The sequence below is a fragment of the Notolabrus celidotus genome, chromosome 11 (genome assembly GCF_009762535.1).
Source record: "Notolabrus celidotus isolate fNotCel1 chromosome 11, fNotCel1.pri, whole genome shotgun sequence".
Taxonomy (NCBI): domain Eukaryota; kingdom Metazoa; phylum Chordata; class Actinopteri; order Labriformes; family Labridae; genus Notolabrus; species Notolabrus celidotus.
This window is the reverse complement of record NC_048282.1, coordinates 23181265-23206175: the sequence shown is the minus strand read 5'-3', so window position 1 is coordinate 23206175 and position 24911 is coordinate 23181265. Positions and strand designations below refer to the sequence as shown.

At 41.6% G+C, this 24911-nt stretch overlaps 1 protein-coding gene across 3 annotated transcripts; it reads right to left on the bottom strand.

Annotated features, from left to right (window-relative positions):
- Positions 1 to 560: 560 nt before the first annotated feature.
- Positions 561 to 24203, bottom strand: ift122 (intraflagellar transport 122 homolog (Chlamydomonas)). 3 transcript variants are annotated; one of them, XM_034694957.1, is made up of 30 exons: positions 23991 to 24203; positions 22936 to 23127; positions 22795 to 22861; positions 22620 to 22704; positions 22460 to 22538; positions 22294 to 22370; positions 21337 to 21403; positions 21101 to 21247; positions 20211 to 20286; positions 19080 to 19271; positions 18605 to 18743; positions 18273 to 18475; positions 16474 to 16611; positions 16203 to 16367; positions 15832 to 16029; positions 15256 to 15396; positions 14145 to 14198; positions 13356 to 13517; positions 12420 to 12586; positions 10062 to 10233; positions 8827 to 8929; positions 5756 to 5896; positions 5559 to 5656; positions 4419 to 4519; positions 3104 to 3269; positions 2878 to 2995; positions 2664 to 2786; positions 1662 to 1738; positions 1386 to 1550; positions 561 to 1253 (listed from the first exon to the last, which is right to left on the bottom strand). In XM_034694957.1, the coding sequence occupies exons 1-30, from the start codon at positions 24032 to 24034 to the stop codon at positions 1167 to 1169; spliced, it is 3744 nt and encodes a 1247-aa protein (XP_034550848.1). In that variant the 5' UTR covers positions 24035 to 24203; the 3' UTR covers positions 561 to 1166. The 3 variants fall into 3 exon arrangements, with proteins under 3 accessions (XP_034550848.1, XP_034550849.1, XP_034550850.1); XM_034694958.1 differs by having other exon boundaries at positions 1070 to 1253; positions 22945 to 23127; positions 23991 to 24122; XM_034694959.1 differs by lacking the exon at positions 22936 to 23127 and having other exon boundaries at positions 1070 to 1253; positions 23991 to 24135.
- Positions 24204 to 24911: the final 708 nt, after the last annotated feature.

Genomic DNA, 24911 nt, shown 5'->3' with positions numbered 1-24911 from the left:
AGGGACGTGCATGGAGCAAAGTGTTAGCAGAGATGGAATTAAGACACTCAATCTCAAGTGGCCCACTCGCTCTTAAATTCTCACACACACACACACACACACACACACACACACACACACACACACACACACACACACACATTATAGGGGAAAACTCCCGAAATAGCTATGCAGTATGTTAAGCGTTCTCAAGGTGAGAGGTTGCGGTGATGGCTACCCATCATTATACTGTTGTGTTCATCAATGCATCATTACGCTGAGATGAGAGTGGGAGGGGAGGCGGAGAGGGAACCAGCCTATTTGTAGTTTGTCCACTCTTAAATGAAATTTCTTGAGCAATCCAACTTATTTGCATCCGTGAAAGCTTAATCCCCGACCACTGCATAATGCAGAGCTCAACTCATAGCTTTAAGTGTAATCAGAATCAGTGGGGCAGACCGCTCATAGCATGCACTCACTCTCCCTCCAGCTCTCTCCTTCACGGACAAAAAGTTCAATCTGCGGGAGTAAGAAGTTAATATCAGGGTACCTTTGTAACATCATTAAAGAAAGCCACTGTCTTAAAAAATAACAAAATACTTTATTGAAAAGGCTTGTAACAAAATAAAAATACAATCTTATAACTGAGTAAGAGATGTCATATCTTTTAGTGGTATAAAAGCACAGAATCGTGTGTGTGTGTGTGCGTGTGCGTGCGTGCGTGTGTGTTTGTGTATGTGTATATATGGGTATACTGTCGCCTGTAAAATTTGTGTTTTTTTTGTATAACTATTTTCTTTCTTTTATACAATCCTTATAATGTAAGTGTCTGTTTTTTTGTATTCAATGCTGATGTATTCGTCTAGGTTAAATCATTTTTTTAAATAAATATCTCGCTACAGGATATTCTGTACACTCTGCACCAACGGTCCATTTAAAGTGATAATGTAATCAGAGACAGCCAAAAGTAATCTGATCCAAATAATCCAATTGTCTTAATTGGCTGATGGTGCACTTTGCTTACACACTTACACACAAACACTACTTCACACAGACAGAGCTGCTTTTAACATATCAACAGAGGCAATGGTATTACAACACATACATTTATAGGACAATAAAAAAAAAGGACAAAGAGTTTGAAGGTAAAGAAAAATGTTTGAAGAGCTGCTCTGATCCCAAGTGTATCAGTTTGGCTCATCAATGGGTCTGCGACAGTATGGACAGCAGTTGTGTTGAAGCACCAGAAGTTCATAATCCTCACTGTGAAACATCTACAAGGGAATACAGAGATAGAAAAATTAGAACAGCATGGAGTTAAGAAAAAACGACTACAATGTTACTGAAAGGGACGGGTGAAACACCCCGTTCATGGGATACAGAGCTGTGTCTTATAAATGCTCTACCTTGAAGCAGGTGGGGCACATGGTGATGCTCACGTCGGGCAGCAGGGAGCGGAAGTATTCCCATTTGAGCGGCCTTGGCCAGCGTTTGATCAGCACGTCCCTCCTGCTCATAGAGCGCAGCGACGGGCGACCCACCTTGACTGGGACAAAGTTCGAACCCCCCTGCTGTTTGGACACACACACTTTCTATTATAAACCCCCGTCCTTTTACCCTTTCCAGCTGGTTTGCCCAGTTGGTGGAATATTAATTGCCTCATCTCCTCTGTCCTTTCTTACCTCAAAGCTCATTTTGGCTGTAAATGGATCCTCCTCTGTATCACCCAAACCATCATCAATCCTCATAGCTTGTGGCTCTGATTTGTTGCAATTAAGAACAAACAGCTGAAGCAACACATTTAAGCACCATATTTTACTTGTTAAACATGTTGCATAGCTGGTAGCTGTTTACACCCCCCCTCTGCCAACCCAACGTTCTCAACACTGCCATATCAGGACTCCAGACAGACCACCAGAGTGCCCTCTTCCTGATCTCTGGGGACTTCAACCATGTATTTATTTTCTACATAGCTTATGCTGTCTTCTGGACATACTTTTATTATCATTATTTTCATTGTATTTGTATTTATATCTTATTAATAACTTATTCTACTAATATTATTTGATATTCCTAATTATTGTGTACAGGAGCAACTTCAATGATTGAAGTTCCCCCCAGAATAAATAAAGTATTTCTGATTCTGATTCTGTTTCCTGTAACTTTAAATTTTTAAATCAGGGAGAGCTGCTCTAAAATATCCCTGAGAGACTAATCTAAAAGTGAGGGTGTTCAAAATGCCAATCAGTCGTGCCTGCCAGTCACATAGTGGCTCTGGAGGAACAGAGCAGACCTCAATGCCCTTGAGTGAGTGTCTGTCGGCTAATGCAGGTTAATCCCTGCACCAGGGCTGTGGCTACAGCTCGCGGAGGGTTAGTGTCATTAAGATGAGACAGGAGAGCCTCGCTAACCCTATTAGCTAGAGAGCTAAGATGACTTAGCTCTGACAGCTTACCCACCAACACAGAATCCAGGCCAACGCGGACTAAACAGCTTCTTAGAAGTATCACAGGGCAGAGGGGAATCACGTGCTTCATTTGGAAACGCAGTGTGCTCGGGCAGGGATTCAGACTCTCAAGGGCAGCAGAGTGAGGAGTTAATAATTCATAAAAAGCCAGTGAATCATGTTTCCCTGTTTGAGTGTGTATGTAATGTTACATTTTGTAAAAAAGACCAAAGGATACCACCATTGTCCTGCCAGCGTCCATCCCCCTCATCTGTGTGAGGAACTTCTAGGTCAATGAGCGACACAGCCTCTTCATCACCGATGCCCTCCTCGAGGTAGAACTGCATCAGAGGCAACACCTCTGTACACCAGGAGATACGCTACATTAGAAACCGAAATGGCCTCCTCTCTGGGAAACATAATGCACACCATCTTTTTTTTGGCTCACTGACCGTATGATGAAGCAGAGTAGATGAAAGGCTGCCTGCAGTTGATGCACACGCTCCCCTGGTTGAGCAGCAGGGGGTTGTTAGTGGAACAGCGGTAGCACATCATGCCCTCAATCAGATCCTGTGGGAAAAATGTGACAATGAAAAAGAAACGATGAAGGACAGGAGGGCAGTGATTACTCAATAATATGTTAGGATGAAAGCATATCAAAGTCTGACAACAACACACCTCGCTGTCGTGAAACGGTTTGGAGCGGATGGTGAGGCTGCCCAGCTCTATGGACTCCTGGAAGCGGGAGGGGATGTGCAGCTCCTGGAGCTTCTCGTAGGAATACCTGGCAAGCTTATACGCACCCAGTTTTCGACTCTGCTTTGCCAGCGCGTACAAGGTGTTACTAATGATCAGGTTGAGGAAAACATTTATAGAAAACAGGAACATTTGGGATTCTTAAAACAGTAAAAATGACATACTGGTTTCAGTTGACATTAATTAGCTATCTTTATGTAAAAGGGCATTTAAAAACAGGCGTGATTGTATAACGCCTCGTTTACTTACTGATTAGAACAAGAGTGGTGCTGAGCCAGCAACATTGGCTAAATGCCCTGAAAGTAATACCTTGATTCGGCTGTTTGTGGGTGGTTGTGTGTGTGTGCTTGTAGAAGCCTGTGCGCCTGCTTTTGTGTTTGAGTGGAGGAAATTGTTGCTTCTTTGTATTTATAAAGAGACAGATTGTTAAGAGAGCAGCTCTGAGAGTGACAGTAACAGGTCAATGACTTACAGCTGCAACAGCTCAATGCTGGCACACCTCCATCACCTAAAACTTAACATTACTCCTCTCCACTCAGCTCCTCTCCAGCTCCTCCCACACACCCAGTTCTGTTCCACTGCCGGGACTGTTGATAAATGCACGTCCTCCCATTGTGTGACTTGTTTAGCGCAGCTCTTTTGTGACAATGTGTTTAATTGTTTTGCGCTGAGTCTCACGCAGGCGGGCTCAGTCTATAAATCTGAGTTCAAAGTTTTGGAACACCTCAGTGAGGCCACAGAGGATTCCAGCAGCTCAGCCTCATTTCCTCCTCAAAAGGCCGCACTTTCCTTCCTCATACTCGGCCTCCACGGTGTGAGACCACATGGATTTGTCTGTGTGGGTAGATTTGTGTATATTTTTTCAGGTTTAAGCACATTGTTTAGTGTGTTTGTGTATGTTGAAGTATGCGCAAAAGTCAGCAATCAAAGCGTTTGTGTAGACGATGGAGAATGCGCCTCTTGTTGACATCCTCTCCTCCTTCTCATCATCATCTTTTTTTCCTTTCTCTCAGGAGCAGCATGGTTTCCGCTGTGGCGCCAACACTTCCGTTTCCCCTCTATTTCTATCTCCTTTCCACCACTTTATCGTTGCTGTCTCTGCCAGTCTTCATTTCAGATTGGCATGTCTGTTCTTGAGACTTTTCCAAAGAGGACAGGCCCCACAATACTAGATTCTAAAAATATTCGCTTGATATCATAGCGCTCTGTTAATTCTGCTTTTATCATGGAAGGATACACTTTAGAAATGCCTGGTGGTATGTTCTTGGTGAGGTTGCTCAGGAGGAACCTGCAAATGTTGAAAAGCGTCTCCGGCATGTGGGAACTGAAGGGCTCGTCCTGAGGAAAAAATGCGAACAGATTGTAAAAGGAGAAATCTCAGTTTGAAAAAAAAAAACTCCACCCGAATCATTATTTCTATTTAACCTCATCTTAGAGCATCCTAACCCTTTGCTGTGCCTCATCCAACCTTTGCCGTGCCCTACAGCGGAAAGAAAGATTTGCTAAAGCAATCACTACCAGCACTTTATCCCAGAAGTTGATAGTTCAAATCTATAGTTCTTGCCCAGGGGGACTTAAAGTGAGATATGGAGGTTTCCTGCTCTGGTCTGGATCACAGAGATGTCTCACTGCTGCAGGAGTATGAGCACAGCCGAGCACAGAGCTGAAACAACAAACTGAGGACACTGATACAGGCCAGCTCACCCATATACAGCTCATAACCAGGAATTACTTGTGTGTAAGTAAGTTAGGGCGGGGGCGGGGGAGGGCTTGGAGAAGACCACTGATTAGGTCATCATTATGATCAATCAAGCAGCTGGTTACTATGGTGAGGGGGTCAAAGAGGTCACGATTACATAAAGAGCTCATCTAAATGAGCAGCTAGGTTGTATGTTCATCGGAAATTTCTCCACCGTCAACTTTGATGAACATTTGCACGATAAAAAGGGAGGTTTCTAGGAAGTTAAAGCTGATCAAATTCCTCCTCACTAGTCTTCGGCGCTCTTGCTCACTTCACTACCTGTGCTTATCTGACTTTCTCATTTCCTCTGACTCCCCTTTTTTTCGGTTTGGCATAATCTTTCAGAGCCAGGCCTCCCTCTTGTCAGGCTGACAACGGTCTCAAGCACAAAAGTTGATTAGAAAGTGGGCAGAAATGCACAGGGGCTGTCAGCAAAACCTACAAAAAAAAAACTCTCCGATGAACAGGAATGTGTTTCTGCCCAAACTGAAATCTGACCACAGAGTAAGTACTGTTTCCAGAGCCTTCAAACTGACAGGCAATCTTTGCTGGCCCCGTGATTTCTCAGGGCCTCCTCCCACTTATTTCTGGTCTGGATATTTAAGATCAGGATTGACAAAAGTAGCATGTTCTCACTGTGTAGCGCTGGATGGAGCGATAGACATGGTAAAGCTCAGCCAGGCGCTGAAAACGTTCAAACTTCTTCAGCATTTCCTCCGTCTGCTCTTCACTTTCTGTTTCAGAGAATCACAGAGTGAGAGAAAAACATGATGAAAATGCAACAAAGATTCTTTAATGGTGAAAACAAACTGTGAAAAAAGATCGGGTCTCACCTCTAGCGATGTCCAGACACTGCATTGACAGCATCCAATAATAGTACCCTGCATCATTGAACCTGTTCTCAACTACGGCATTGTTGGTAAGCTGTTCCAAGACTTTCACAGCTTCGTTTTGTCGCCCTGCCTTGTGAAATGCTAAAGAGAGGGAAAAAAAGAGGAGAGAAAGAAAAAAGAACGAGGTGAGGGACCGATCGTTATTTTGTGTCCTTGAAAAACTGTCGAGTCTCGGGGCATTGCTGTATTTGAAGTGCCAATCGAAAACATGCCGCTTTATTTATTTATTTCTGGGTGACACCTTTCCTGCTAAGTCCTTGTTGTGGTGTTTGTGCACTAAACTTTCTGAAAATGATTTCACAATGGAGCCCTTTCTTTCTTTTAATTAGATTTTGTTGGAATAGGAAGCGCTAGTTGTTTTGTCGGGTCAACTCGAGACGTGAAAGAAAGAGCAGAAAAGAGAAAATGTTTTAAACTGCAATTACATCTGAAAACGCAGACAAACAACCAGAGAAGCTTATGTAACTACAAAAAGCTGCCACCAGCAAGTCAAGCAAGTTTATACCTAAACACATACACACAAAAACACACACCTAATAAACGCCAGGATCAATCTGAACTTAATGGATACAAGACATGTTTCCTTAATTTGCGACATGTACTTACCAACATACGTCATTAAAGAACTATGAGTTTGCTCCTGAATATGAAACACCAAGCAGTTTACCTTTATAGTCCTAATAACCCTGAGCTCCATTCTTCATGTTCCTATCAGAGGGATAATTAGAAGCAGCTTTAAGGAGCCGACCCTTCCACTGACCCTTTCCCAGCAACCTCAGCGGGGGTCAGGATATTTTAGCGGTAAATATTTATCAGCCTACCTAACCGGATTAAAGCAGCTGCTGCTGGTTAAAGCGAGGAAGCGGCGCACATCACTTTCTCTTTAAAGAAACACAAAACATGAGCTGACAAATATGCAGAGTACATCCGTGGTTAAGATTTTCTGTTCCAATACTAACAGAAACAATGTACTGTGTGCTACGATGGCCAACTAAGATTGCATGGTCATTTTAGGAGAGTTTTTATCGCAGCACCCAACATGTTTTTACTTTATGTCTGAGAGAAATCAGGCCAATCGTGTCTTTAGCCCTATGTTGATGTGACTTAGTGAATGCACTGCAGTTTTCCATTAAAGCTCCTATATGGATTTTTACATTGTTAGGAAACAGACCGAAATTTGTATTCATGCTTCTATATGAACTAAAAAAAAAAACAAGACCATAGGCGACAAAACGTTAAATTTCTACATGGAGATTTTGAATTACTTTAACCTCTGCCACAGGGTAGTTGTCACATGAATCAAACAGAAAGATGTAGAAATTGATTTATTTTATTTTACACAGCAAACATTTATGATAAGTGATATGCTTGACTATTTAAAGAAAGAATGATGTGTTTTTTTCTCAGAGAACACTGCGTATACCATAGACCAGGGTTTCCCAAAGTGTGGGTTGGGACTCCCTGAGGGGTCGCTAGACACCAATGGAGGGTTGTGAGAAGTCTAAATTAATCTAAATTTGCTTATTTTACCCATTATTGTAAAAATATAGACAAAAATTGTAGTTACATTTTAAATAAAACCCAGCGAAAAAGAACATTTCATTAGTTTTCTGCCTTTCTTTGTTGTCAGATGACTCCTAGAGTTAGGGTTAGGGTTAGCCAACAGTTCATAATGTAGGTAAACTAAATTTGAAGTTGAAGTAAATGAAGTATGAAGCAACATTTAACAACTTAGAGGGACAGTAGGGATCACAAGTCTTTGGCACGTCAACGCTGTCAATCAAAGTAAAAAGGGAAGTAAAACCCAATTTTTTAACCTCTAATAACTAATGAAAAAGAAACTTTTCAGAAAAAAGAGGCCTTGAAAACAAAACAGTCAAAGAATAACTACATATCACCCCTGCATACGGATGTGTGAAACATTCGTAGGACGTGTATTTATTTTTGGAAGTTTGACCGCAGCCCCATTGAAATGAATGGGGGAGACAGAGTTTTTGACCTATACTGCAGCCAGCCACCAGGGGGAGCAGTTTTTGAGGTGGCCTCACTTTGAGCCGAGTGAGATGACGTCCATTTTAAATACAGTCTATGGCATATACAAGCACAGGACATGCCATGTACCACTTTGTCCACAGGGGGCGCCAAAACAAACACAAACTACAAGTTCATCACAGCAGCTTTAAGCAAGGGGAATTCCCTTCATCTTAAAAGTTAATACTTTAGAGTTCTCACTATTTTTTTCAGAGTTCAAATGAATAAAAATAAGGTAGTAACTGTTAGAAGATCAAATGAAAGACGACAGGATACAAAAAGAATGACAAAATAATCAGACAGACTTGGTAATGGCTGATATACTACAAACTCATTAGAGACTCTCAATGTAGGTTAGACAGCTAAAGAGTATACCCAACCACCTCAGTCTAATGTAAACATTATTAAAGCTGCCATTAAGAAGTACCAGTGCTGAGGACAGGGGATAGAACCAGGCTCAATTACAATCACAAGTAACACAATACTGCGTTACCGCCTAACTAGAGTACACACAATCAGCAAAATGCATGACCGTAAGCAAGCACCAATACAATCAGGCCTGTTCAGTCATGTATCTCGTGTTGAGACAGGCAGAGGAAGATTATGTAGACGAGGAAATATGCCTGCTGAGATCATAATTATAAATCTATGAGCTGATTATAACTATGGTTACAGTTGGTAATCATCATCAGAGCTGCTTGTAGTTCTGGTGATGAGAGGCATGCATGCATGCATGTCATTCAGTTAACAGGCAGCCCGGCTCTGTTCTGCTCCGCTCCAGCAAAGAGGATCATGTTTTACAGTGGATAGAGAGCATCTTAAGGAGGGAGAGAAAAAAATGTCTGTGTCCAGAGCTGGCTGGGGCTTTATCACTTCCATATGTAAACACTGGCCGTAGCTGCAGACTTAAATGCTCACTGTAATAAACGTGGAAATATACACACTGAAATAAGACATGTATAATGGTGTTGCAAACTGACCTTTCTGCGCCTCTTCAAAGCGGTCATTCTCAGCCAACCACTGCGCGTACGGGACAAAGACATTGTTTTTGAACTGGGGGTGCTTCTCCACCAGTGAGAAAGCCTGAAAAGTGGAAATCCAAAGAAATACACATTACCATCCTGTCAAAACACTGCTTCAACATTATTAATAAGTTCAGAACAAAGACAGGTGTGTGAGCTAAGTTGATTTCACACTCAATTAGAAGTCAAACTGCAGCTCTTACGCAGTTTGAATGACAGGATATAAAGGGCTGTTGTAGTGCCCTGTGGACACACATTTGCCTGTCAAGGTGACCGATGAGTTTAAATGTCCTGTAGTATAACCTGAGCCAAGAAACACATACTGCTCAGGAAAAGAGAGAAAGGGTATGTGTGTGTGTGTGTGTGTGTGTGTGTGTGTCTCAGGCCAGTGAGCCCAAAATCGTTTCAAGAAATACTTTGTTTTAGAAAAGAGAGCGTGTGGTGAATGGTATCCATATGGCCCATTCACAACTCCAAACTGTCCTGCCTCAGTGTCCACCACCCTCAGTGAAGGACATAAAACCCAACAGTTCTGTCATCTCTGCCTCCCTCCCTCTGTTCTCTTTTCATTCCTCTCTGAGGATCAAATAAATATCGAGACTCTAGCCCTATGTGATCTTTATTTGATGTTCTGTTTTTGGCTCTTCTGTTTCAGCATTTAACTCGGCAATATGCATCTCTGTTACGCCTTAAACTCGATTACTGACTGCAGATGGATTAAAGAAATGCAATTTTTTCTTCTTCTTCTTCTTCTTGTGAGTGCAGCATGATCGGCCCTGATGGAGGAATTTGATTGGAAGCAGAATGGAGCTTTAAGCTGATGCTCTTTCAGTGCTTTGTGCTTCTCACTCTCTAATCATCATGTGGGCATGGATTCAGAGAAATCCAAATCCGGATGATTAGCTCTGGAGCATGTGTGTGGTTTAAGTTTCAGTGCATGAGGACATTAGGCAGATGCATTGTCTTATTGTTTGCATTCAGCTGTGCTAACTTCAGCAAATACAGGACACTCTTTTACAGATCCTGCAGAAACTAAGTAAGCCATGAACATCCGGTGATTTGGAATATGGGTTTGTGAGTTCTGCACAAGTTTTTTTTGGCTCCCGTTTTATTTATGTGATTGTCTCAGGATTCTATATATAAGCCATGATGAGCGGAGCAGGTGTGCCCCCGTGTGCATAAGTGTGTCAGACCTCATCCCAGTGCCTGGTTTCCACATGCAGCCGCATTAAAGCCTGCAAGTCTCCCATCTTGGAATAAGTCTCAGAGGCGTAGCCATGGTGCTTCAGCTTTTCAAAGTAAAGTGCACACTTTGCAAGAGGTTCCCGTTCAGCTTTGTCCAACTTTCGGGCGATGTCGATCAGCCTGAGGGGAGAGAGCGGTGATCACACACAGAGAAGGTGAGTGCAGATACACTCATACATGAAACACCACTGTGTGAAGTTCTGCTCATGACCTCATAAGGGTATTAAGGGTCAGTGGTTGGATCAGATTCAGATTGAAGATCCCCCCCCGCACTGTGTTCAGCTGTAGTGTTTGTTGAGCTGACCCACTGATAGCTCCACAGGAGACTCACAGTATACACACAATAGGTCAAATGGAGTCAGTGCAGAGTTCTGTGCCTGGTTTGTGTCACACACACTCACTTCCCATGTTAAATGCACCTTCTAAGAATCCTCTGATTGTGAAACATGTTCTGGATATTAATCACTTCCTCTCTTTTGCTTTTGCTGCAACAGTGATTAAAATTTAAACATTTCCTTCAAACATCTTTTAAGCCAATTTATGCCGGATCTGTTTTTACTGGAGAAAAACTTTACAGACCTAGTTAAGAAACACTTTGGACGGCATCTGCACTTTTACACTCACTGGAGGATCCAGAAATCTTTGGATGTTTTCTGCATGGTCTTGGGTCTCGAGTTACAGTGTGTTTTACATATGTATAATGGTTCTTATTGGTTTCCTTAGCCTTTTAAAACTAGACTTATCCGTGGGACTTCAATCCAAGTCACAACATTTTCATCCTGGCAACCAAACCAAGTACAAAGCACATTCAGAGGGGAGCTGCTGTTAACAGACGGGGCTGGTGATGATACTCAGGGCTATTATGCTGGGTGTCATGTCAGGAGTAAGCAGGGTAGTCGTAGTGTGTCCCCTTGCATCCAGCTTAAACAGTTCTCAGTTGATGTTTCCTCATCTGATCAACCCCAGTGGGGGCTGAGAACCTGACCTTTATACAGAGAGCTGGAACAGTACCTCCTGTACAGGGGTAACTCAGGTTCTAACTAGGGATGCACGATATTATTGGCACATTATCGGTATCGGACGATATTGGCTTTAAAATGAATTATCGGATATCGGCCAATACATTATTTAACCAATAAAATAATGGGCTGCTGCACATACATTTTGGGCTCATGTTTGAAGTTAAATTTGAATTTAAGCAGCAGTCTGTAAGGTACATGTAGCTGACTAATTTAGACGCATTTACTGTCAAAGAGTAAACCATTTTATTTAATTTGTGTTTAATTGCTGTACAGTTGCACTTTTCACATGTTCCCTGTGAACAGAGGTCAGGTTTACTTACTATGTCAAATATGAAATTGATAAAATTTGACCTGGTTGTGGGTTTTGTTATGATTGTCTCAGGGAGAGCATCATCAAAGTTTTAAGTAGGATGTTTCTTTTTGTTTGAATTTTGTTTGAAAGCAATTGTCGTAAATAAATATGCAGTTTTAAGTATGAAGTATTTTTCTTATTTTGCACAAGAAATTAATTTTACATAACAAATGTGATAAAAGTATCACCATAATACTGTGTGCTAATTCCAATACAGAAGATAATTGATGATCTCTGCAATTAGGTGTGCGGAAAAAAATATCGGAATCGGTAATCGGCATATCGGATATTGGCAAAAAATCCAGTATCGTGCATCCCCACTTCTAACACTTGTTAGCATAAATGTCTGATTTGGGATGAGAACAGAGAGACATCCTTTCCTCAGCAGATGGACAATAATCGAAAATATAACATTAATCTGCAAGAGGAGGAAGAAACATTAAATTAAACCAGTAATTATTAACACTTGTTTTCACAGGAGAGGGACTACAAATGTGACAAAGTAGTCTCTGCAATGATAGAAGCATCATAAGAGTGAATCTGTGTCGAGGTTCAGGATGTGATTCTGAATGTTTGTGTTTTTCCTTACCTCTGTACCAAGCCAGCTCCCCTATGATACTTTAAGTAACAACTTTACTTTTCCTTTTTCCACTTGTGTTATAGTACTGTGTAAGGTTCAATCAATGTCTTGAGAGAATAATGGAGCAAACTGCACCGATGACAGTTAAATTGAGACATTTCAGACGGAAAGTGCAGTGTAGAACATTTCTCACCACTTGGCTGTCTTTTGCTCAGTTCAAAAGTAGAACATGTTCACATTAACAGTATGCCTAGGTGGGTATATTCTGGAACATCAAGCTCACAGTTCAGAAAAGTTTGAAAAATAAGTGAGAGTGTTTCTGTAAGAGGCTTTCAGAGTGACTGACACCTACATGTCTGCCCAGCCGTGTTCGCCTATAATATCTATGGCTTTAAGATGCTCTCCTGCTGACAGGTACATCTCCGCCGCTGCCCGGGGCTCCTTGCTGCTCTTAGCCCACTCTGCCTGCTTGGTCATCAGGATCCGGGTGCTCTTAGGGTCCGTAGATCCGACAAACTCCTGCAAGAAAGGCACATGAAAAAACTGTGGTAATTTCTCCAGGAGGAAGGAGAGAAGTCAAGTTCAGACAGACGTACACATGAGGGTCAAGACCGACACAGGAGACAGAGAGTCACGCAAACACCCGGCTGCTGGAAGGTCTTTCCCTCCGGTGTCCATCCTACCTAAAACAAACAGCCTTTAGGACCAGATGGCCCCCACAGCCACATAAATATACAGCAAGCACATCAAACACATACAATCTGATACACACAAATATACATAAGCAAGTCATGGTTGTGTTGTCTGCTCCTGCATTGTGAATGTAATGCTGCTGATCAAAGTGTGTCCTCCCATGTAAACATAATAAAGCATGAATTTGCTTCAACTCACACTGACCTCCTCATCAAAGTATTCATGTAAAAGCAGACGCTCAACATTTTTCTCTCTATTTGTGCTCCATTTCCAACCGCTCAGCCATGTGTGCAGGTTACCTTTGTGTTGTACAGGGATATGCATGTAAAGGCACAGTGTGTGTGTGTGTGTACTGATCAGATGATATATGTGGAGGTTCTTGTGATATATGACGAGATGAAAGACAGACGGTAAAAAGGGGGCCATTTGAGTGTGCAGTGCAGGGCCCCAACTTGGCATTACTGCGCACAATGAAGAAAAACACATGTTCTCTACCCTTCAAACATGCTGCGAGTTTCAGGTTATTCTGTCCATTATGATACAAATTTATGGTTTACATAGGGATGTGTTTTTTGTCAATCGATGATTTAATCACCTTGGCGTAGTCGAACATGCGCAGGTCAGTGTACATGCTCAGGGCTCTGGATTCATGACTTGTACGTTTGTAGAGCTTGGCTCCCTCGTGGAATTTCCCTTGGTAGGCATAGACGTCTGCCAAGAACAGTTCATTGTCGTTCTCACCCCGCTTCTTCCTCTCCTGCAAATCAGTCAACACGAACACTGGCATGGGTGCACAGATAAACACTCAAATGCATGTACACACACTCACGATGATAAGGCAGGTTTTTTTCAAACAACCCAGATGACAATGAAAACTTTTGTTTGTCTTACTGGCTCACTTGTGAACCCAAATCTAACTCTTATACCATGAGTCACAATGAAGTTAAAGAAGATTGCTAACTAATAAGCCTATAATGAAATTATTTCATATCAAAGAGCAGACATTCTTCTTGGAAAAGAAAAACAGCAGAAACTCTCTCGTCACAAGCCAAGTTGAAAAAACTCGCCTCTGGACTTCATGCATTTTGTCAAGGAAAGCATGTGCGCTTTCTATGTGTGTGTATATATCTGACAGTGTGTGTAATTCGACACAACCCCAGAAGGTCATGACAGATCCTCCTTTGTTGGACCATTTCTTAAGTGTAGCCTAAAGCCTAAGGCAAAGCTGAGCAATTAAGTGTGTGAATGTGATAATAAATGTGATTGGCCAAGTCTCCTCTAAGACTTGTCCAACTCTCATGATGTCAGCTTGCGGGAAAAACTAAACTCAGCCTCCCTTTAATGTGAAGAGATTTTTTCTCTCATTCTGAAGACAAAGTATTACCTCAATGCTATTGATGAGCTCCAGATAGCGAAGGTCCCTGATTCTGATGAAGGCCTGAAAAAGTATAGAGGCAAGAAATCATTAAACATGACAGCATCTTCCTGAACATGCTCTGGTGTTTTCTTTTGCAGTGCCAACATTTTATAGATCCTTCCTTCTAATGTTTTAAATTGAACATTACCTTTCTACATTTGGCTGCATGGGTCATGTGCAGGTTGTAAACTGCTGGTGAGTGTTTGCAGATGACTAAAGAGCATGAGTAGAGGGAGATGTTGGAGATGGCTCAGGCTTGGACCATCTCTTAGTTATGCTGCTAGAGGCTTAGACTGCCAGGGGAACTGGCGCACTGACACACTGAGATCCTATCTCACCCCCTCCCCAACCCCCTCATCACTTATTTTAACTCTACCTGTCCCATTAAAGTTACTAACCATAGACCTTTCTGGAGTCCCTGAGCTCCCTTGTCTTGTAGGTTTCCTCTGAGCTGCTGTAGACATCCTTCTGCAGTGGACGTTCCAGACTCCAGCTGATACGGACGTGCTGGACTCCAGCGGCAACCGCTTCTTCTACTGGTCTCATCACTATCACCGCTCCCTCTGTCTCTTATTCTCCTCTATCCCTCTTTCCAGACCCAACTCGGTCGAGGCAGATGGCTGTCTAACGTGAGTCTGGTTCTGCCTGATGTTTCTGCCTGTTAAAAGGAAGTTTTTCCTCACCGCTGTAACTAGCTAAATATTGCGAGGTGCAATGATCATGGTGGATTAAGGTGGGGTAAGACTGAGTCTTATCCTGTCTTGGTGTTGGGTCTCTGTTCATAATTTGACATAGAGTGGTCTAGACCTCCTATGTTTGTAAAAGCATCTTGAGACAACGTTTGTTGTGATTTGGCACTATACAAATAAAGATTGATTGATTGATTGATTGATTGATTGATTGATTGATTGATTGATTGATTGATTGATTGATTGATTGATTGATTGATTGAATTACTGAAATCACATATGGAAGAATTGCTGCTATTTGTGTTTTTACTATTCTGTAGTCATAACAGCAGTGAAATGAGTGGGTCAGTGACACTAATCTTGATATCAGCGATTTGTGTGTGACGGGCCTTCTTAGCAGTGTCGAAGTCGAGTCCCTCCATGGCCTCTGTGGCTAAATCCCTCCAGTCACTGTCCGTCACACCCAGACAGGCGATCTGGTAGGCCTCCTTAAACATCTTCCTCTCCAGGTATTGGTACATAGGTGCAGACTGTGAGGAGCAACAACAACACCATCAAAATACTGGCATACCTGATATTCAAACACATGATTGACTCAATCTATAGCACTTTTCACACATGAACTCCTGACGTACATACACTAATAAAGCCTAAACTCTGATCAATGTGAAAGTCATCTTCCTGTCTGCTTGCTCATCATGAATGTTCCAGACTATCACCTGTTGTGTCCAAATATCAGCTGGCTCCTACCTTCTTCAGGACATTATACTTAGGGGGCTGGCAGTAAAACGCCCAGGTGGAAAATGTGGCTGTTTGCATTCACATATAAAGCCCGCCTGGATAATGTTGGGAAATTTTCATGAGGTGCAGTTCTTGTGTGAAAATCATATCTATTCCATCATTTTAACTTCACTATCCACCATCCTCTACTCTGGACTAAAAGGAGCTATCAAGATACAACACACCTGAGGCACCTCCACCGCAGACATGGAATAAACGTGGAGACAGAAGATCTTAGATCCGTTGTAGCCGACCATGAAGCCTTGCATTTTCTGCTGATGTACAGGAAAGTTGCTAGCTTTGATGTTAAGGTAGCCGTTGCCAGAGAAGCACAGCATGTCTTCACACTGGGTGTTCCAGGCAACACTGTTAGCATTAGGCTCCTACAGGGAAAGCAGAAGGGAGAGAGAGGGCTGGTAAAGATGGAGAGCAGGAGAATGTACCTAATGCAAGTCATTATCCATACTTTCATGATTGATTTAATTTCACCACATTTAACAGTTTTTTTCATGTCAATTTCCTCCATTAAACACTTCACTCTCCACTGCCTGCTGACCTGAAAAAGCAGCTCTTTACTGTTGATGTCATACACCAGGAGAGTATTGTGTTCATCCACTACAGCCAGTTTGCTGCGGGAGGCGCTCATGTCCAGACAGCGCACTGAGGACGACAGCTTCAGCAGCGTGATTGGAAACGGGTTGTCGATAAATATCTTCAGGATCTATGTAACATACAAATGAAGAGACAACATTATCAAAACACAGCATCAGATTTTGTTTCAGGTTGTAATGTTGGTTTATGTGCGGATGTTTTTTCACATTACTCACTGCTCCGTTCTTTAATCCCACCAGCAGGCCCTCTCTTCCTGGCGGACCACCAATCACTTTGATGTAGCGAATTAGAGACTCCATTACCCATTCTTTTTCCCTGACACTGGTGAAAGACATGCACTGGAGCCTCTTCTCCTGCAGAGTGGTGAGAAGTGCGATAAGTATTACATCTAAGAAAGTACTCAAGCAGTCTGTTAATCTCATCCTTTATGTTATTTGAACATCCTCGTAAAACATCTAAAAACTCTCTGCACGCAGTTCCTTTAAACACCGCTAAGTGTGACTTCCTGTCAGAAAGCAACGCTCTGAAGGTAAACAATGATTTGATTTGACACAGATATACACAGCCCATACGATCACAGTCCATTTATATCGCCTAAAAGCTGTCTGAGGCATGAAACACGAGCATGCCTCCGAGAGAGAGATCTGAAGCACCTCTGTCACACAGAGACAGATTTAAAAGGAAATAACCTCTGTGTTATGGCTGCTCCTCCTCCCTACCATCCTCTGTCAAACACACACACAGACGAGAAGCAGAGAGGAACCCCAAGGGACACCCACTGCTTCAACACACTGTGGTCCCTCCCCTTCATTCAGCTGTCTCACTTTATCCAGTTTGAAGAGGGGTTGATATGGAGAGGGAGAAACAGAGCCTGCAGAGCACATGCACAGCTGGAGCCTTTTGCAAGGCAGAAACATCTGGGAAAGCAGTAATTCCAGGATATTATTTTTTTCTTTCTGGGTTGCTTAGGCTAGTACTGAACGGCTAGACACTTCACTTCATAATGTTAATAGTGCTCAAATGTCTCGTCAGCATCTTTTGCAAATCTGTCAAAGTGTGAATTGGTGCTATTAAAAGAACAAAGAGTGTTACTTTAGGTCAACAGGATTTATTCTGAGAAGAATAACTGAAGGGAAATCTGCTCCAAACATGAACAGGGGCTGTTTTCGAAACCGCCTACTATACTAGCAGTACGTACTGATTTGGCCAAAATTCGTTATGTAGTAAGCAGTAAGAGAAAAAGAGCAAAATCTGCAGTATGCCAAAACTACCCGGATGTCGTACTGATTCGTGAAAATTTCACAGTATGCATCGGACCAGTCTGCCTCACGTACTGTTTCCCACAATACACGGCGCTCGTTCCGCTTTTTCTTTTTTCTTCTTTTTTGACGGGGGGAATCCTGTTTGTATGTGCTGTGAAAATTATCAAATTACATATAAACCACTTCTTAACTTTTTTAAATCTTAAGTGAATGCTAAAGAAGCAGTTTCTCTATCAGCTTGGTCATTGTTTACTCCTGTTTTCCGAAACCAGGTATCCAGTGACGTCTGGCACAACATGCTGCAGACCAGATCCAACAGAACAGTCATACTACATACTAAATTCAAACACAGTATGTAGTAGGCAATACCTACTGCATACGACATTTGTAGGTAGTATGTAGCAGGCTGTTTCGAAAACAGCCAGGGTCTGGTAGAAGCAAGTCTTTTTAAAGCTTATTTATGTTGATTTTGGCACCCCCTATGGACAAAATAGCATGCCTTACCTCTATGCTCATCTACACATGTAGGGAGAAACAAATTTCTCCCTCATGTTGAGTATTTGCTGTGAAAAGGGCTTGTTATTCAGTGGTTACAAGCACTGAAAATTACAGTGTGGTCAGTCTTGTCACTTATGAAGTCATTTGTTATTGTGGGCTATAAAGGCATCTCTGTTATTTTCTGTCTGTTTCATTTACCCAAAAGCCTTTTACAGGGGCTTTAAGTAAACAAATTCAACCCTGTTTTTTCTGACCTGACACAGGATGATATGCTGGGAGCAGACCACCAGCAAGTTGCATTCAAGCTTCCTGCCAATCTTCTCCTTAATGCGGTAGTGCATGTCTGAGGAGTCGTCTGAATACAGCTCGTAGATGAGGATTTTCTCTGGCAGCTGAATGGCAAGGCGGTTTCTGTAGATGGCAATCTTTTTCACCAGCTCACGACACTTGATCCTTACTAGAGAAAGAAGGAAATGAAGGGGGAGTTACGTTCAGTGTGTCAGGAGAGTTTACTCATCAAAGTTGGCAGTCCCATAAGCCCAGATGTTATGAACTTAATAGCCTGTTTCTAAAGCCGAAAGTGCACCTTTTTGTTCGGTAATGAGGTGCTGGACGATGACATCAGTCATGCTGTCTCTGTATGCGTAGCGATCCTTGTAGAGGCCGTGAACTGTGCTGAAGATAAGTTGGTAGCAGGCAATGGTTCCATCCTGGCAGCCCAGCACCTAGATAAGAGATAACAATGTAGCAGTACATCCTATTAACACCTCTAAGAAAAGACTGTGAGAGTGGGAAAATGTTCCTGTTGTCAAAGCATTTACACAGTGCAACTAAGACAGTCTGCCAATTCTCCTGTGTATGTATCATCACTTAGAGTTAAGTATAGCGAAGACAGAGCTACAGGTGTACCTGTAAGCATGTATGTGCTATGATAATAAAAAACAACCATCAAATGCTGATAGACAGTGACAGAGATTTATAATTGTTTTTCTTTACATTTCCCACTCTTGCACTTTTATTGAACTACTTTTCAAATTTCTCTTGACAATTTGAGGACCCACCACAAAGTTTGAGTCAGGCTTAACCCGGCACGTCCACACCCAGGCATTCTGCTCTCCAATGGTTCCTAGCCGCACTCCATCTTTAGTGTAGAGGGAGGACTGTTTATCAGAGCCGCCCATGACTATATACTCCCCCTTAGAGAAATAGCTGACGCAACATGGGTCATAGGTGAGAGTCCTGTCTTTTCCAATCTGAGAGAGACAAAGAGAGAAGGAGACATTAAACCCAGAATCAAAAGAGCATTTCTCATATTTATTGCCCAAAGGCTGGGGCCAATACTTCCCACTGTCTGAAGCTTAAACACATCAAAGTCCGTGGCACATTCAACTATCCCTTTGAGTGTTTGATGAAAAGAAAGGCTTTCTCTGATTTAAATGGCCTCTATTGTATAAATGTTCAAAGTGCATTTGCACAACACCATATTAATCCCCGAACTCTGAGCATCTGTTTCTCTTCACTCAGATTCCTGACAATACCGAGTTATTTTCTTTAATTTCAAACAGTCCCCGGTGTTGTAATCAAAACTGAATGTTCACTGCAAGAGATGAATGGGCCAATGACAATATATGAGCCTAAGGCATAACGGCAGAGTAATAAACAGTGCATATTTGTCCATAATTACGGTATTTCCCACAGGGAATTTAGAAGGAAGGAGGGACAGTGAAAGGGCCATTTAGGCATAGTAGGATCACTTCCAATACATTGTGATGCTTTCATTAGACCCTGACAGGCTGATTACAGCAGGAAGCACAGGTCTTAAACTTGCTGAAGTGTTTGCGATAGACTATATTTTGGGCCGGCACGCTGAGTCAAGTATTCTTGTTTTTATTGCTACAGAAATTCATATTACACGCAGTGCAGTGAGCTGTTTCAAATGCTATTAGTGCTCTGGTATTTACCATGCAAGTTAATGAGAGTCTGTATTTAGTCACCTAAATGCCCTATTCACAGTCTGAATAGGCAGACGAGTTTGCTCTATTGGAACATATTGCATAAGAACTGTTTATTATGTATGTATGTGAATATACAATGCCAAGTCTCTTTCTTGGGTATATTGTTACTTTATATTCAAGCATAGCGTGTCATTGTTTGAGATTGAGTTTTCTTCTAAAGATTTGTTCCATAATTACCTGCTTTCCACTGAGCTGATAGAAAGACAGCTTCTGACCCCAGTCTGCCACAGCCAGCATGTCATTGTGCTCATCTCTGAAAATACAACAAAACTATGTTAGACATAAGTACCTCTGTAAACATACTGTACTGCAGCTGGGCTGGTTGTGACATTGTAAATCTAAGCTAATAGATTACCCTTCAACTTGGGGGACATATGGTCAAACCTTTTTGTCATAGTAAGTTCTTCTTTCTACACTATTTTACTCCTGAACACAGAAAACTGCTCTTGGACAGAGAAGGACAGAGCACTGTGTTATTTTTCATACTGTCATACGCAGCAAGACTTTGTACTGAGATAAATTTGTCCTCTAGAAGCATCCATGAGCAAAAAGTGAATCCTCAAAAGAGAATCTATTCCCTGATTGACCTCATGCTCTGACCTCCCTCACATGACTGATGTAATTCTGTGAAGCAACTCGATAAAGCTGTATCTGGTGCATCATGTTTGTCATCACTGCCCTCTTTACCCTTCCTCAAGCTTAATGTTATCTTCCTGTCTGTTACCCCCACTCCCACAAAACCTGTTCAGCAGTCCTGTGAGGGGTCTGGGGCTGAACTTCCTGCTTTGGCTGTAGGGGGCATCAAAGAGAGGTGACAGCTTCTCCATCTCATCATAATCCTCTTCTTCACAAAAAACTGTTCCAGCTCTCACTGGTTGCCCACTGCCCCCTGCTGGCCTTATGCAGACTATTTACAAAGCGATGTACTCTCATAGTTAAATCATTATTCAAAGTCTTGCTACATGTGAGGACAGAGCATAAGGGGGCATGTTGTTTGAAAGGATGTAACTAGTGAAGATATGATACCACTCTACTTTTTCATACAGCAGTAATTCAGAAAGACTTACTTAGATGGGTTCCACGCTATGGACCAGATAGGAGAGGAGGAACCCCCTGGACGCTCTATCTTCACCTTCTCCTCTCCATTCTTGTTTCGAATACTCACCACTCCATTCATCATGCCAAGGGCAAGGTACTGGCCATCATTCGTCCACCTTCAATCAAATGAAAGCCTTTAACAAAATGTCTTCAAAGTAAAATGCATCGTTAGTGATAGTAAAACTGCCCAAAACATTTCACTTACCCACAACATGTGATTTTGCTGCTCACTTTATGTTTGTTCACTGACTTTTGCTCTGGAGACCATAGACCTGAAAACATAAAGCATGTTGCTTGAAGGTGTCTCGTGCCACATAGAGGCTTTCTCTTTTTTCAAAATATCAATTATACATAGGGTTGCAAAATTCTGGGAATTTTCAAAGTTGGAAACCTTCCATGGGAATTAACAGGAATAAACCAGGAATTTACTAAATTGAAGGTTGGCTCTTAATAGGGAACTTAAATATAGTTGGGGAAAATATATTTTTAGCATAATCCTGACTACAACAATCAGATTTCATGCAAGTACAGTTGAATATCTATGCTATTCCTCATAGCACATTGCTTACTGCAGAGCTATTGAGACCACTCCCCCTACATGCACTGTACATTCCTCCATCACATGCACAGATGATTTCTAGAATCCTGCAGAGACTAGGCTTGAGAAGCTTGAGGGAAGACTTTTTTGGAGGGAGAGCGGCTCTCTTCATTTAACATTTTGAATGGGACTTCGTTGGGATCGCATTTTTGTTTGTTTTTGAATGGGTTGGGTCGGGCTGGGATGAGTAATATTTAACTCAACATTCATGTTTTTGTTCTTCAATGAAATAATTGATTGTTCTAAAAATATTTAACACTTGATAAAGTTCTACTTACAAATACATCTGTTTTAATTGTATTATTTTGGATGGATGTCTGCTTATAACAAAACAAATATTTATGCTTGGATATGATACCTTTCCATTAAATTACCCTCAATTCCCAGTTAATTCCCATTAATTCCCTTGGAAAGTTTCCAATTTGGAATATTTCCAAAATTCCCCAGCTTAACTTCCCATGGAAATTTACCGGAAATGTTCCACCCCTTTGCAACCCTAATTATACAGTATAATTTTGAAATATCATAAAGTGAAATTTAGACTCAAACTCATGGTGTACTCACCAAAGTCACCAGAAGAGCAGGAGGCAAGTTGGTGAGTGACAGGGTTGTAGGCCACACACTGGATTGAGTCATTGTGACTACAGAGAAATATGTGAATGAATGATTTAAAGGATATCACACCAAAAGATGCTTCAAGATTTCAGCAATGTGCTAATGTCACACTTACGTGTATTTCAAAATACCCTCCAGTTTAGATGTCCAGATGATGATGCTTTTGTCAGCTGACCCTGAGGCAAATCTCTTACCTGCAGAATGCAGCGGTTAGTATGAAAACAACAAGGAGATGAAGAGAAAAATGTAATGGTACAAATAGAAAATCTGCATACCATCTTTTGCATAAGCCACACAGTACACTATGTCTTTGTGTCCTTTCAAAGGCTGAACCATATTTCCATCCGCTGTGTCATAAACCTGCAGCAAATATACAATACATACATATCATTAGAAGAAAAAGTCCTGTTAAGATTTGTGCCTTGACCACAGTAAGTAGCTGGACCTTACCAGGACACGAAGGCCTGCAGCAACGATAAGTTGGCTTCCATCTGGCTTGAATGCAAGGTCATAAACGCTGTAAATGAGAATAAAGGTTGTTTAGTAAAAAACTGATTATTTCTTCTTTTAGGAAATCTCTGACCTCCCTACCTCTCCGACCTCTGATCCCTGGCACCTTTAAAGGATCCTGTCAAGCTCATTCCACTCTGCCTCAGACTGCAGCCAAGATCCTCCTCATGGCAAAGGCTACACTCGTTTCTGTCTTTCTCTTTGATTGTTGCCGTTATTATGGATACACTTCTTTGCTGATTAACAGTTTTTGGCCGCTCTTTTTTTCTTTCACTGAACCAGGGTCATAACATGATGACATGTTTATTCAATTAAGCTTTATTTACACAGTCATTGTAAAGGAAATCGGTTGATTGTAATTCACTAAGATATGACTCATTTGTAAGGATTTCTTTTAAAGCTGCAAATAAAACCTCTTTGGACTTTGGAACAGATCAGAGGAAACATCTACTTTTGACCTTGGAATACAGCACCACAAAAATAATAATCACAAAGTCCATAAACTTGTTTGTTTGGCAGTGATTTCAGTCAAATACCTTTGGTCAAAAGGCTGAAAGCTCTGTAAAACAAACGTAAGAGGAGGAGACCTTTTTTCATGGTTGTATTTTTAAATTAAATGGTAGAAAATTATTTTTGTTAACCCTGTTGCAATATTTGCATGTTTTGTAAAAGGCGAATGTTCATGAATTCATTGCTTTGAGAGTTTAATTTTGCGTCGTATATCTTTTAAATGGTGTGATAAAGATAGATATACATCAGTAGCTTCTTACATGTAAACCATAGACTGTATAAACTGTGTAAACACGTCTTTCACAGAAACTAGTGATGTGCAGCAACAACAAGCTAGCTTGTCATTACCGTTAGCTCTGACCGTGATATATGAGAAAGACGACATGCTTCACTATTAGAAGGGACGCATGTTTGCATGAAATCTTATATTAGAGAAACATCCTCCAACTTTTCTATTTCTGTCATTTATGGACGATAGACAGGTCGTTGCGTGGCTAATGCTAGCTGACGTTGCTAGCTAGCTGTATCACTAGTTTACATAGCAACCGCCGTTGCTATCCATGTCGCGTTATATCGCAGCATCGCGGAGAGGTTGACGGTGTAATCATAAGATCAGAGACTCTCACCATTGATCACGAACATTGTCTTTCCATGCTAGAACGGCTCTCATTCCGCCTGTTGAAAGAAGATAGAGATATATTCTTTAATCAACAGGTCGTTGATGCTTTCAGTGTCTTCATCATACCAAGCAGAGATGTGACGTTCGCGAACGAGTCGGTCTTTTGAACGACTCTTTCAAGTGAACGATGCGAACCGATTCACAGTTGCGAGCCGTTCATTTGGGAGCCTGCAGGTTGCTTCACGTGTCACCTGCGTGCCCCATGAGTCTACGATTCATACGTCTTGTCTACACTTTGTTATTGTTTGCATTGTTTTGATGTGGATTCGAGTCAAGGTGCTGAGCTTCTGTTTGTAAAGTAGTTCAGGTGTAGAAACACAATGTGGGGTAGTACAATTTTGCGTTCACATTTTTAAAATGTCCTGTTTTTTGTTCTAGTTGTATTTATATTTTTTATATACATACATATTTATTCTTATTTTTTATTTTTATATATTTTTTTCCGTAACGTCAAAATGTTCTTGTGTGGAGGCTCCCAGCCAGTCGACCATTTCCTGCATGTCTTCCCCCGCTCTCTGCTCCCCACATTTCCTGTCTCTCTTCAGCTGTCCTAACAAATGAAGGCAATAAGGCCAAAAATAAGACTTTACAAAAAAAAATGTCCTTGAGTGGAAAATGTTACAGTAAAGTTGTTTCGCATGGAAGTTATCTGTAGCCTGTGTAGTTTTTATAGTGCCACAAAGTTTTTTAGATGAGGGAAAATTCAAAATAGGGATCTCACTGTCCAAGCATGGGGACATGGCACCATCTTATGGAATGTTTACAATGCCAAATGAAATCATAATCAATATTTCCGAATAATTCCCACCAATAGAATATATTGGTGGGATGTGAAAGTTTGAATTATTCTGATCCAAATCTTATCTTA